Source organism: Aulonocara stuartgranti (assembly GCF_965226115.1).
Source record: "Aulonocara stuartgranti genome assembly, chromosome: 7".
Classification (NCBI taxonomy): domain Eukaryota; kingdom Metazoa; phylum Chordata; class Actinopteri; order Cichliformes; family Cichlidae; genus Aulonocara; species Aulonocara stuartgranti.
The window spans coordinates 67,129,027-67,143,453 of record NC_138945.1 but is presented as its reverse complement, the minus strand read 5'-3'; the positions used below and the strand labels follow the sequence as shown (position 1 = coordinate 67,143,453).

The 14,427-nt window shown below is 41.0% G+C and overlaps 1 protein-coding gene across 1 annotated transcript; it reads left to right on the top strand.

Annotated features, from left to right (window-relative positions):
- The first annotated feature begins 7,252 nt into the window (after positions 1-7,252).
- On the top strand, positions 7,253-13,608 carry LOC309711484 (monocarboxylate transporter 13). Its single transcript, XM_082541837.1, has 7 exons — positions 7,253-7,270; positions 7,426-7,569; positions 9,103-9,372; positions 9,864-10,007; positions 10,087-10,793; positions 11,086-11,326; positions 12,909-13,608. Exons 3-7 carry the CDS (start codon positions 9,138-9,140, stop codon positions 13,112-13,114), a joined length of 1,533 nt encoding a protein of 510 aa, XP_082397963.1. The 5' UTR covers positions 7,253-7,270; positions 7,426-7,569; positions 9,103-9,137; the 3' UTR covers positions 13,115-13,608.
- The last annotated feature ends 819 nt before the right edge of the window (positions 13,609-14,427 follow it).

Below are 14,427 nucleotides of genomic sequence, written 5' to 3'. Positions count from 1 at the left end.
ATTAAATTAGTCGTCGACGACATCGTGACTAGTCGACTAATGGTGGCAGAACAAGGCTGTTTACCACTGTGCAGCACCCCCTCCTCTTTTAACAAAAGTCCATGAATGTCTGGAAACTAAGGAGACCATGTCACAGAGTCCCAGCATCTTCTGAACTGGTTTTGTTACCAAAGTTACCAGATGTGCCTGCGGACACATATAAACTTGAGTGACATCCCATTCTTAATCCATAGTGTTCAATGTCCCACCCTTTGCAGCTATGACATCTTCAGCTCTTCTGGGAAAGCTTTCCACAAAGTTGAGGAGTCTGTTTATGGGATTTTTTTTCTTGCAGAAGTGCATTTGTGAGGTCGGACACTGATGCTGGAGGGGGCAGCCTGACTCACAGGCTCTGCTCTAATTCATCTCAAAGGTACTCTATCGGGTTACTGCGCCATGCTGGAATTCACTGAGCTCCTGAGATCAATCGCTTCTTTTATAAATGTGTGGAGGTGCTTAGGTGCCTGGTTTTTTCCCCGTTGGCTATGGAAGTGCCTGGAACTTCTGAATTCAATGATTTGTTTAAATAAACCTAATGAACACAAAGTGCTGCTAGTCTAGTCTTAACTGCAGGGGAAAGATACTTACTAGCATCACATTGTTTGAGTGTCCCGCTTAACACGACTGAGTCAAGCACAGGAGCCAGAGTCAGGACACCGGTGCAAGGTTTGTGATCCCCCCTTGTGTGAAAATCTTTTTTCACATTTCTATAGATATATATCATCCATGGTATCCACTGCTATTGAGGTTGAGCACACTTAATGGATAACAGGAATAGCTCAGTAGGTAGTGTTTGTTTTGTTCCATATTCATATTCATCTAATTTCATCAACACCACAGGAGATTAACAAAAGAGCCACTTGTTTGCACTCCCAGGTCAAGAACCATTACCATTTTGCATATGTGTTAAGAGATAACATGCTAAGGTTCTAGAAATGGTGGGACAGATTATCTGGTGAACACTGGCGTGTTTGCACTGTCATTGGGGTGGCTGTGGCTCAAGTAAATAGCTCCTTTGCTCCTCCTGTGTACATGTCAATATATCCTTGGACAAGAAGATGAACCCTGAGTTGTCCTTGATGCTTTCATTGGAGTGTGAGTGTGTGAATGTTAGAAAATATGCTTAGGCATGGATAAAACATTATATGAATATATGTGTGATTAGATGAATGAGACTTGCAGTAGGAAGCACTTTGAGTGCCCAGCAGGAGTATTTGGAGTATACTGCATCATTAGCATGCACAGCTCATAGAGCATCTAGCAAAATTGTGTTACTTTGTAATGTTACATTTTGTAACATATTTTCTGTAATAAATTAGTTAGTGGTGCAGTTTCTATGACGGTACAGTCACAGAGATGATAGAACTCTAAATATTATGCAATTCAAAGCAAATAGTCCATCAAAGAAATAGCATAATGGGAAGCATCATAGCCTACTGAAGCAGTGGGAATGTTCAGAATTAAGGGGAAGTATTCCCCTGTGAAATCGTTATTTAAAAAACAAACACTCCAACACCAGCTGATCCCACTCTTTAAGTCCAAGCTTCCAACTCATTACCTGTAAAGACTCATTCCTTGTGTTTACAGGTAACACAAGTGTGAGCAACCTTGTGCTTGTTAGCAACCTCCTGCTTTAACACATCTTTCACCTGGAGACCAGAGCAAGACACGAGCAGGTGAGGGCGAACCATCCATTTATTTCAGATTCGGTTTGAACTGCTGCAGATTTTTAAATATTTTATGAAGGAATGCTAATGTGTCTCTTTGTACACTAGTATTACTGTGAGCGAGAACTAGCATATATGTCAAGTTGAAATTATGGAGTGTAACAAGGACATAAGCCATTCAAGAGCACAAAATCATTTGAGTCCAATTGAGTCATCTTGTTTAGTCCTGTTTGATCTTCTGCTGGAAACAACAAATTAGGTTTAAAACTACAGGTTACAGAGTACCGAGAGGCAGAGAAAAAATGTAAATGTAATTTTTTTTAATGAAGACATCAGACAATAGCCCACTCGTTCTGTGAGGAACTGTGATCTGATCCCATGCTGCGCAGGGAATGAGACGAGACAAGAGGGAAGAGAAAAAGTAAAAGTTGTTGCTCATTTTCGCTCTGTGTGTCTGTTAATTTAGTTCCTGCAATATTTCAAACTGGTCATCTGTGGCAAAATCCTGAAAATTCCAGTGATTTGGCTTCGTTTTTCTGAAGAATGATAGTGGTAAGTGCTAGACTCGCCAACAAAGACTTCCTGTGACTAGTTTATGCCTGCCTGTTAAATCCTTTCAATGTGAAGCAACGGGAGTAGGGAATGTTCGGTTTGTGCTGGCAGAAGCTTAATCTGTAACACTGTTACTAATGCATTACATTATTTGGTGTTAGTGATGGAACCTTTTTTGTTAAAAAATGCAACTCTTTGCCAAACTAATGCAAGAATGTGGCATCTCCCAGGGCGTGCAGCACAAAGGCTGTGAACCACAAATGTATTGTTTTTATCACTGAAATGTTTATTAATGAGGTTTACAGGTTACTTTGAGCTCTTTATCAAACCAAACACTGCTGATTATTTTTAATGTAAAAAAAAAGGGCGGGGGGGGGGGGGGGGGGGGGCAGTAGAATAGAAGACTAGAAGACCTGAGTTCGGTTGGCTTGTTCTTCCTCCTGTCATCATCAAAAACACTGCCATCTGGGCAGGCCCACACACACCTGTGCTTTCTGGGAGTTTGCCACGGAGAGGCAAGCAAAGACTGAAGCATTCAAGCAGAGGTGATGCAAGGAGAGACTGTCCTTCAGGTAGACTACAACTTTTACTCTCTTCAGCCCATTTACATGGTTGGACAAATACATAAAAAGGATACAGAGAGTGATTTTGGAGCAGAAACATAGATGGAAGTGAGTGAGAGAGGCAATACTTCTTTTCTGTGTTCTACCAACTTTTCTCCATATAAAGCTAACTCCTACACCAAACCCGTGTTATCCCCAAGGGGTCCATATTCCTCCTCCACATATGGACTGAACATTGTAATTCCTGTGGACGCCCGTACAAAGCAGCCTTGGGGCAGCATCGATGCACCTGTTCATGTGGCATGAATTAACCGACATCTACATCAAAAGGGTCAAATCTATACCCCCCAGGGCATGTTTTGGCTGAGTTTGCGTGTATCTGCAGAATTTTTGACAAGGCTGTCAGCCACTCTCCAGAGGAAGCCCCCCTACCAATCCCCCCCTCTCTTCTTCACTCACTAGAATAATTCACACTCAGCTATAAACAAAACCGACTGCCAAACATTCTTGGGGGCTGAGTGTGTGGAGAAGATTGAAAGGATATCTGCAAGTTTTTGAGGTGTGTGAATGTGGGGTGTGTGCTGCAGTGTGTGTGGGTTGGTGCGAGTGATTGTGTGATATGGTTTTTAAGCAGGCTTGAATCCTAAATGATCATTGACTAAACTGTTTTGTGAAGGAGAAGGAGACGAAAGAGTGGGGAAGGGGCCAAGGGCCAGTTTTACAGAACACGACCAGCCTAAAAATGAGCTCCAAAGACATCTTTCAACTCTCACTGGCTTGGGAACCTTTAGTGCAGAGTTCACAAACTCATTGGTCTTTAATTAAAACATCAGAGGCTAATCAAAACGATGCCCTGTTGCATATATGAATTTATAATGAACTGAAACATATTATCCACTTTTTCTTTAGCTACAAGGACATTTGGAAACTGGGAAGATAAAAAATACCCAAAAGATTTAAATCGCTCTTGCAATCCTTGATGTGGTGTGTGTGTGTGTGTGTGTGCGTGTGCCAAGCCTCCAGTAGGATCTGAGTTAAGATTTGTCTTTCATTGCAGACAAACAGACTGATCGGTTGAAGTTGATTTGCCGGACATTTGGCTGCACTGCTAATCAGAGAGCAGGAATGAGGTCCAGTGGTCTGATGCCAGCAGATTCTTTTCCTGTATGATTACAATCTCTTTGTTCTTTTCCAATGACCTTGGCTCATCACACAATCGAGTGTCTGATTGCATCACACGTAGCCCCCGACTGCCTTGTTAGCTTTCATGGCCATTACTGCGGTGCATGTGTGAGTGGCTGTTGGACGCAGTTGGTGTGCATCGGGGAAGTTCTGTCTTGTCTAATACTCTCATTGCTGTGTGTTGGTGACATGCACAAATGTTAAAAATGCAAATTTACGTTCACACAGCTAGTGTGAGGCAGTATTGATTTAGCTGGGTGGCAATTTGCTGCTAATGACACAAAGAGACAGACAACCATTCACAGTCACAGTCACACCTGTGGGCAATTTAGAATCCCCAGATAATCTAACCCCACAAACTGCATGTCTGTAGACTATGGGAGGAAGACGTACCCAGAGAGAACTCGTGCAAACCTCATATAGAAAGGTCTCGGCCAGATGGCAGATTCAAACCCAGGACCTCCTGGATGTAAGCCACAGTGCTAACCACTGTGGCTCTGCTACCCATTTACCAAACTGTTGATTTAATTACTTCCAATGGTCCTGCAAGCAAGCGCGAATGTGAGTGTAAATTATGTCTGTGTACTGGCCCTGTGGAGGACTGCCTAACTGTTTGGACTGTGCCACAATGATGGCCACAACCAGAAGATGGGTAAATATATGGATGGATGGTGCAATACAAATCTTTTAACTGAGGCTAGTGTGGCTAAAAATAGTGCACACAGAGGAAGTGTGTAACTAAAACACCTGTTGCATTAGAAGAGTGAGAGGAAGCTGGCTGTCATGTAACTTCTATGGGCTTCTTTCAAAGCGGTGTTCTGCATTTCACTTTTGTTGCATCACCATCATGACTGGAAATGAAGAAAAAAAGAAACAACAGTAAAGCTTTAGTCAGCATTTCAGTTAGCCGTGCGTGCAGCAGAATGAATGCAACGCTGGCCATGAAGTATGCTACAAATTTTCCCTGTAGCATTGTGCTTTTAAAAAACGTAACATGGCTCTGGATTCCCTCATAGGCACAAAGATCTGAGACTGTGTGTGAAAAACAGAAAGTTGACTTGTTTGGTGACGTGTGGGGGCAGCCTGTGCAGACAAACACGTCTCTGCTGCAATAACAATAACAGACATGAAGCCAGATACAGTGAAGACAGGCATCAGAGTCCACCCTCCACTGAACAGCACAGTTAATAACACCACCCTGTGCACTGTGTCAGGCTTCAGCAGCACATATTCATTATTCAGGTCTCCATCTCCATCTATACCACTATCCCACCTTCCCCAGTATAGATTTGTAATTCATCACCCATTCTTATAAATCTTTAATTGTTTTAAAGCACTCGTTGGTACGTGTATGTCTGTGTTCTGGGCATTACAAGCAAGCTTTCGCATGAACGTACAATTACTAAAGATACTCTAAAATAGACTGGGATAATTCTTCTGCTGATGTTACATAACAGGAATACATCCAGGAGAGGTAGACTGGTCTAAATTATTACCTGGGTGTTGGACAGATGCAGAGAAAGAAGATTGATTCTTTTATTCCATCCCCCACCGTTTCTGTCTCGCTAAGCTCTAACACCTAAACAGCACTGCCACGCAGTGACCTTCACCACAACACAGGAAAGCTATCTGAAATTTGAATTTACTGAAACAAAGAGTGCGAGTCATCCCCAAATCACATTTATGGATATTATTTTTGAAAATATCAAATTCAACATAGGTTAAGAGTACACAGAGTATATATACTTTTACCACTGACAGAAGATTTAATGTGATCGATGAAGCAGGAAGGATCATTTGCTTCCCTATTAAAGGAAGACTTCTCTCTTTGCTGCCGTCTGCTGACTCACAAGCCCACATAAACTTGGCCCAAACAATGTGCACTTGGCTTTGTAAAGATCCACACTAACAATCTGGCACACCACAAACATTGGTACCGTGCCTCTTTAGTGAACTGTAAAGCTCATAAAAGAGACAGTTCATGAGCAGAATTAATAGTTTGCCAAAGTTTATTGGCAGGTTGTACCACTGAGAGGTGGTTAAAGGAGGTTTACGAGGGGTTTGTCCCAGGTGGTTGTGGGATAATGATGTCACATTTGCATGTCCTTATTTTACCTTTGCTAATGAATATGTCTGTGGTACACAGGAATGGAGCAGATGAATCCAAATCCATCTGATTCAAACACATTCAAGCTAAAATATTATTTATTATGTTATTTTAAAAACAGCACCCGACTAAAAAGGACACCTCATGAATCAAAACTCAGTTTGCTAATTTAAGTATTTTCATTTGAAATAAAAAATATATTTATCTTTAGTTTTTCCCTTGAAGGAATCCATTACTAATCATGGGATGACCTTTTTGACGGGATCATATCTTTTTACTTTTACATGGTATAAACAAGTGTTGCTTTGAGCAAGCGTGCACTCCGGGCACCTTTTAACCAACCTTGCCATTTTCTCTTTGGTATATGACGCATTGATCAGAGGAGTCGTGTTGACTGTCTGCAAGGCAGCAACAGAGCAAACGTATCACTTGTGAAAGGACTTGCTGAGCTCTCAGCTGTGTTTTGACGTGCCCGGCGCAGAATACAGTCTCAGTTGTCTGAGCTTGTAGCTTTATCTGCATGTGTGGGTGGTTATCATGGACCACATTAATATGGTCTGTCTTTATTTGTCTATTTTTTTTTACAGATTTCATTATGTTGCGGTCAGAATGTACATGTATTTGAGGGGTGTTGAAACACACAACATCTTCCCTATTGAATGATACTGCTCTATTAAAAGTAGCACGCAAGGCAAAATCGTGGTTTTAAAAAACCCAGGATGTTACAAACAAGTGTCAGATTTGGGGATTTGATTGAGAAGCAAATGAGAACATGCGTTTGAACGTATCGTAGTGATTTGTTAACTGCATGATGGACGCGTCACACTCGTGGTCAGAAAGTTCTGAGTAAACTGAAGTAGCTAAGTTCTCTAATATGAAGCTCTTAACTGATTTACTGATACATTGTTTCCACCTTTGATTGTTGTTAGTTAGTCATTGATATTAAATGTTACAGAGAAACGCATGATTGTGTTTATGGTGTTACTCCCCACACACACACACACACACACACACACACACACACACACACACACACACACACACACACACACACACACACACACCAAACAGCTGATAAGACAAGTTTAATAAAACTTTGCCCTGCATGTGTCTTTGTTTTCAACATGTCCAGGAACCGTGAGGTACAAAGGTCTATCCAGGTTAGCTGTTCACATGTTGCTCTTAACCTTTTACATCATATTTAATCCTCTGCTGTATTTTATTCCCTATCTCCTTGATTCCTTTACTTAACCCCTTTTCTTACACTTATTGTCCATGCTTGACTTTTGCACCTTTTAACCTCTAACACGAGAAGACGAGCTGCATCTTTTCCTGTGTGAGTAACACCACTACAACCTCAGCATGTGACAAGCCGCTTATGCTTAACAAATCCCACCAAGCTTGGACGGCTGCCCCACAGGAGGAACATCATGGTTTCATGCTGACCAAGAAAAGTAAGGTAGCAATATTATTTTACATGGATCACATGTAAAATCTAATGCTTTGAATTACACTTTCATTCATCTCATCTTATAATGTTGTTGAGCTGTTGGGGTCATGATCTGGATTTAGGTTCAGACCTCTTTCATTCAAATCCCACAGAAGGTGAATAATCTCCATAATTGAAATGCATGAAAATCCTCTGTTCTCTATGCACTCTGTGCAGTTTCATTATCGGTTTTTGTGTTATGTATGTTTCATCAGCAGAAAAGGGACCTGAGCTAAATCCTATCATGTGTGATAAATTGTGCTCTGACTGTCGTCCAAAGAGACCAAGAGACAAATAACTAACAATAGACGCACTTTACTGTTGTCCTTTTTGGACAGACGCAGAGAAAGATGAAAAATGTCCTTTTTCAGACTAAACGCTGGTTGGAATAAAGAGGTGTTGAATGTCTCGATTTATGACAAATGTTTCATGTTTAGTTGATTCAGCAGGCAGAGTGAGTATGGCTTATTGAAATGAAATGCTGCTTAGACAAAGACTAATCCAGCCCTCGAGATTTTAGTCTTGTGGACACACGTGGTGGTCAGTTTGAGGCAGACATCAAAGGAAGTAAATGGACTGTATGTACTGTCTCATGACCAAAGTTACATTGTCAGTGTTATCCAACTGCACCACACAAGTCATCGTTATCATCGGTCAGTATTGCTTGGTGGGAATTACAGCTGGAACTAAACTCTTAACCTAGGAATCAACATTCGCTCAGTGAGTGTTTATGTGAGGGAAAAACTAATAGAATCAAAAACCTCGTATTGACTTCCACAAGATTTTGCATCCTATCTGGATTTTCTCCATTACACCTGGAAATTAAACTTTATGTGGGATCCCAGTTCATCATAAAAGCTTCTCTGAGTTTTTGTCAGCGCTCTGTACACGAGCCAGGTACATATTACTCAAATATATCCACCCATATATTTTCTTAACCACTTATCAAACTGATGACAGCAGGGGAACTTGAGTCTAAGGGTGGTTGCCTGGTTGTACTGTTACACTTTCGAAGTACAGTGCTCTGTGCGAGGTTGCTGAAGTTGCTCTGTTTTTAGGGACTAAATGGTTATTGGAGACAGAATCGCAGCTCTGGCTCTCAGACATACCTGGGCTGGTCTTGTTGTTGCATGCATTAGTAATTCTGTTCACTGACATCATGATGTACATTTTCATATATTAAGTACAGCAGTTGGGTACTGTACTTAGAAGGTAACTTTTTCACTTAGTACTGACAAATTTTAGCCAGAGGTATCCAGATAAGTCTTTCTGTTTAATGTATTCGTGTCCAAAATATGTTGATTTGCATCTGAAATTAAACAAGAACATCATTCAGATTTAGTAGCTGTTCTGAATATCTTCAGTGCAGAGACACCAGCCAATATCTGTTTACAAATTAAAGTCTCTTATGGAAATTAATATCTTGCTTAACAATTTGACATCAAATGTAAAAGCGCCCAAAAAAATAAATAAATAATAACATACTTGTTTTTCTCCCTGTAGATATTTGACTGTTTAAGGAGCCAGCGCAAGTGAACATGGACTCTGCATCGAGAGCTCAGAGGAGAAGGATAACCATGGCGGTAGCTGCAGCCCCCGACGGCGGCTACGCCTGGTTCATCCTGCTCTCCTGCTTTCTAGTTTTTGGTCTGACCTTTGGGGTCATTAAAGCATTTGGTGTATTCTACGTTGAGATACATCGATACTTTGAAACCACAGCAACAGGTACATCGTGGATCACCTCTATTGCGGTGGCTACCATTCACATTGTAGGTAACTATCAGCAAGTTTTTAATCTTAAGCATGTCTGTATTTAATACAAGCGTATGGAAGCGAGTGTGGTGAGAGTAGACATCGGAGCATCCCGACACATTTTCCTATTTTGACAGTATTATCTCGATGCGTTTACCCTTTAAATGCCCTCCACTTTTTAAGTTGTGGCCACCAGGTGTCGCACTTCTACAATTTAAAAAATGGTTAAACATTTGACACCCGGTTCTTTTCATGCTGAATGAATTCTACTGCATTAATCACAAAACTACCAAGAAAGTACTCAAAATAATAAGATATAATTTTGAACCCAACTGTTAGGATAGTTTGGTTATATAAATTATATAGCTGGACAATAAAGGACACTCTTAAGTCGACGATTAAAATTCTAAGCAAGTTACAGAACAGATTAAAAAGCATCTGTTATACTATGAAGTGTGTAAATGTTGTTATGGAATCAGTTATATGAGTATGTCCTATGTGTCCATTTGCAGCTCCAGTGGCATCTGCACTCAGCGCACGATTCAGCCATCGTGCTGTAGTGATAACGGGGGGTCTGATGTGCAGCTTAGGAGTTGTATTTGGGGCTTTTGCCAATAACCTCACTGAACTCTACTTAACAGTAGGGTTTCTAAATGGTAAGTGATACAATGCACACAAAATCAACCGAAAACACAACACAGAAAATATCATATTTGCTGTTTTTCTTTGCTGCAGGATTTGGCTACGCTTTAACGTGGACGCCCACAGTGACCATGCTGGGCTATTACTTTGAGAAGAGGCGCCCGGTGGCAAATGCCTTATCCAGCTCAGGAGAATGCATTTTTACCTTTGTCCTCACCCCTTTATTTCAGCTGCTGATTGACAGCTTCTCTTGGAGAGGTGCTCTGCTGATCTTAGGGGGTCTGCAGCTTAACCTGTGCGTAAGTGGGATGTTGTTGAGGCCCCTGAAAGCCACCAAAGATCCTACTAATGGCAGTGAGATAAAAGCTGCAGAAGAAAGCTTGGAAATCAGATCAGTCTCTAAAGAGGACTTGGATGAGGTCAAGTCCAGCTGCCATGTAGGGAAAGAGCTGGAGGATGCTGATGAGTGGAGAGTGGAACTATGTTTTGAAGATCCCAGTGACAAACATGATATGACTGAAGAATCAACCAGCAGAACTAAGTGGACTGAACTAAAGAACAAAATTCTTCTGTATGTAGATTATACCCTCATTACAAATGCTCAGTTCATGATCTACTCTATGTTTGGGGTGTTTGCTGCTCTGGGTTTCTTTGCCCCAGCTCTGTTCCTGGTTCCCTATGCCCGCAGTAAAGGGATCGAGGAGTACCAGGCAGCTGCTCTTATGTCCATCTCTGCAGTGCTGGACCTCTTTGGAAGAGTGTTTTTTGGCTGGGTGGCAAACCTGAGACTGACAGAGACGGTGCGTTCAATGTAATAATGAACCAGACCTAGAACCATACTTTGAAAATCACATGATAGCAAAGTGCTTCTTATTAACAGTATTACAGATCAAACAGATATGCCTGTTGAGAAAGAAATATTGTAGGTGATGGGTGAAACAATAAGTAAATCATTACAACTTAATATCTACGGAAAGGTAAATAATGCATCGATACTTGGGATGTTCCCGGCGACTCATTGAGAAAAAAAATGTAACTAGCCCTCTAGTCTGAAACTAAGAAACACTCTAATGCACTGTTTCCCATTTCCAGGTGCAGCAGCTGACGGCTACAGTGATTCTGCTGGGTACAGTGTTACTGCTATGCCCGTTGGCTACCTCGTTTTCAGAGCTGGTTGCTTTTAGTGCAGTTTACGGGCTGGTGTATGGTGCAACGGTTGCCATTCACATCACTGTGTTGGCTGAGGTTGTGGGCATCCAGAGGCTCGGAAGTGCACTGGGGTTCTTCATGCTTATACGCAGCAGCGGAGGCCTGCTTGGACCACCTATTGCTGGTGAGTTTTTATAGTGAACACTAAAAACAACAGACATGTTAAACCTTCTGTGAATATCACAAAAGAAATGGATTTTTAACTTTATGTTGTTGCTGTGAAACTCATCCATTTAGGTGTTGTGACTGCAAACTAAAAGGTATAATTATTGAATTGTTGCTTTATATTAACATTTCTATTTGCAAAGCTTTAGAAACATTTCAAGGTCGCAGTGTCCCCTCACATTATCCAATACATAAAGTCTTACACAGTGGTTGTGCTTATGCATTTTTCTACGATGTAACTGCAGCGCACTGAAGCTCAGTGGAATCAAATGAGATTTTGATACCTTGCTTACATTCAGTACTGCTTTACAATTAATAATGGATTTCATCAAATGTCCATCTGACAGAATCCTTGTTATTCTATTTACACTTTCTTTTGTATTTAGAGGGCAAGTGGGTAAAAATCACATTATGATGCTACTTTATGTTTATTTTACAGCTGATCGCTTCCAAATATGTCTTTTTCTTGTTAAAGAGAGGCTCTTTCCCACTGATTTTTCCTTCTGTTACACTGCATTGCAACAGCAGCTGCAGTAACTATGCATGCAAAGCAGAAAAAAAGAGCAAAGAGATGACAAATGGCAAATAGACGCCTAACTGGAAGTGCATGTGTCCTTTTTTCAGCTATTTCATCTCACCACCTTGCCAAGATATATTTAAACGAGTTGCAAATATGCCATCATACATCTCCAGTAATCTGTCTGCGAATTTAATTAAAAAGGCATTTCTTGAACTAAATTACAGTAAAATGTTTTTCTGCTCCTCTCCTCTCTCTGTGCAAACCAACACATACCATGAGCCCCGCCTCCCAAATCAGCGAGGATTTAACCTGATTATGGAGGTTGTGACTCACATTCACACACAACACTAAAGAAAAGCAGTTAATAGAGATTAGAAAACATCCGGTGTGATTTGGCATGCAGACAGACAGATACGCTGCCTTTGGTGGAAGATTTATGGTTATTTGATTTTTCTTTAAACAAAAGAAAATGTTGCATAGAAAAATATCAACAAATACTTTTCAGTCCTCCCCCAGTTTCTTACTTTCCTGCTGACATTTAAAGAATCTTTTTATTTATTTAACTCCCTAAAAATCTCTTAATTTGGATAAAAGTGACACCCCCCACATTTAAATGTTGAATTAAAGAACACGCTCAAGGCTGAAACTGACCTCAAATATAGTTAAATGCTCATTGAAGTGAAGTAGATGCAAATATAGCCAGTGGTGTCCTATTTTTAACTTAACATGGTTCCTCTGACACAGAGGCTATTTCTAACTACTTCTACTACTTTGATGACCGGAGACTTGATGGATTTTGAGGATGCATCAAAGATTCTATTTATGTTTCCTTCATGTGCGTCGCTGGCTTCATTGCCTTAGGATGAACCTAATGTTAGTGCAATCCAATTTCTGCCTCAGTCTTTTGCTTGTTCATGAACAATAACATAGCTTAAACATTGTTGTGTTTGTTGGTTTTTTGACAGCGCAGGTGAATTCCAGTGATGAATAGATGTTGTCCCACTTCTACTTTTCCTTTTAGGATTCTTCATTGACAAGATGAGTGATTATGGGACAGGTTTCCTCATGGCAGGGGTGTCTCTCATTGTCTCTGCCTTGTTCCTGCTCCTCCTCCACATAACGAACCGAAGAGGTCAGGGCACAGCTAACAAGAGCCAGAGTACACACAAGGACAACAAAGGACAAAGTCTAGGAGGGGAAGAAAAAGAGGAGCAGGACATGACATGATATTCTGCAGTTGGTGAGTTTAAAATGGTGACTGAGCCAAAGATTGCCATCAAAAAAGGAAAAAGAAGAAAGCAAGGACTGGCAAGTTAAACGTCAAAAACTGTCACCCTGCCATATGTTGCTTTTACGTACACAAACGTCACACAAAATTTCCACTGGAAATAAAGAAATTGTCATTTTGTCATTTTGATATAAACACTTCGCAACCCTCTGTTTACTTTTCACAAAGCACAATTTTACAAAGCGATCTGTCTCGTTTTTGTTATTTTCAGTGTTAGCAGTGTCAGTCCTGCAGGCGTGTTTGCAGTCAGCGGATAGGAACAAATGTATTGGGGTTTTTTAAAGATGCATTTGAGATTAATTTCAAGAAAGAGCAAGTAGAAACACATGAAAGGGCTAACCGTTTTTAACTGAATGCTCAATGCTTTTTGTACCAATAGACTGACGAGCATTTTGTACGCTCCCCGAAGCACTGGTAGAAAACACTGGGCTGACTCGTCTGCACAAAGCTGTAGTAATGATAAGATTTGACCTGACCGTTCACAAGGTCATTCTCATATGTTAATAAATACAACTTTGTTACTGAACGTCTTTAATCCTTGTATGGATGATGTGTCTGCATGGACGAGTGCGGAGCCGCTACTTTTAAAATGCAACTATGGCTCCCTCCAGTGACAAGATACTGCTATTGCATTTGCAGCCTTCCTAACTGCAGCACTGAGCTGAAAATGCTGATACATACAGATCACAGAGAGGATTACAGACTATTGGGGGGGGGAAAATTAGTTGCAGTTAGTTGTATGAAATCCTAAACTGTGTGAAGCATCCTCTCCTTTACTTTCAGGCCCCTTGTAAACAGCCCAGACGTTATCTGAACTATTCAAAGCTTCAACATTGGAGTTTGAAACCCACCGGGATTTTTTCCTGTCCTATGCTGTACAATTTTTGGTACATGCAAACCCTGCAGTAATGCAAACACACAGTAACGAGTGTAAATAAATACATCCCTCTTCATAAACCTGTAATAACGAGATCCAAAGTGAGGTTTACAAGCAGTGGCCCACACTGGAATGCCCCCACACTAAGAGGCACAAGATATGCAGACTCACACAGGCCAACACACACAGCAAAGGCAAAAGGCTACAGAAATGAAAACTCGCCACAACAAGAGAGCTGCTCTCAGAATACCACAAAGCTTTGATCTACCAGACAGGAACAAAGACCTAATCCATGTTTCATAGGAGCTCTACATGAAAACCAAACACACACATTCATTCACACACACTCGCAGGCACACAGTACGCCGTGGTTGA

Excerpts from the sequence above, each read along its gene's own strand:
- LOC309711484 (XM_082541837.1), top strand. The coding sequence starts at position 9,138 with ATGGACTCTGCATCGAGAGCTCAGAGGAGAAGGATAACCATGGCGGTA. Across the intron at positions 10,008-10,086 it reads AACAGTAGGGTTTCTAAATG|GATTTGGCTACGCTTTAACG; the intron begins GTAAGTGATACA and ends TCTTTGCTGCAG. Across the intron at positions 10,794-11,085 it reads ACCTGAGACTGACAGAGACG|GTGCAGCAGCTGACGGCTAC; the intron begins GTGCGTTCAATG and ends TCCCATTTCCAG.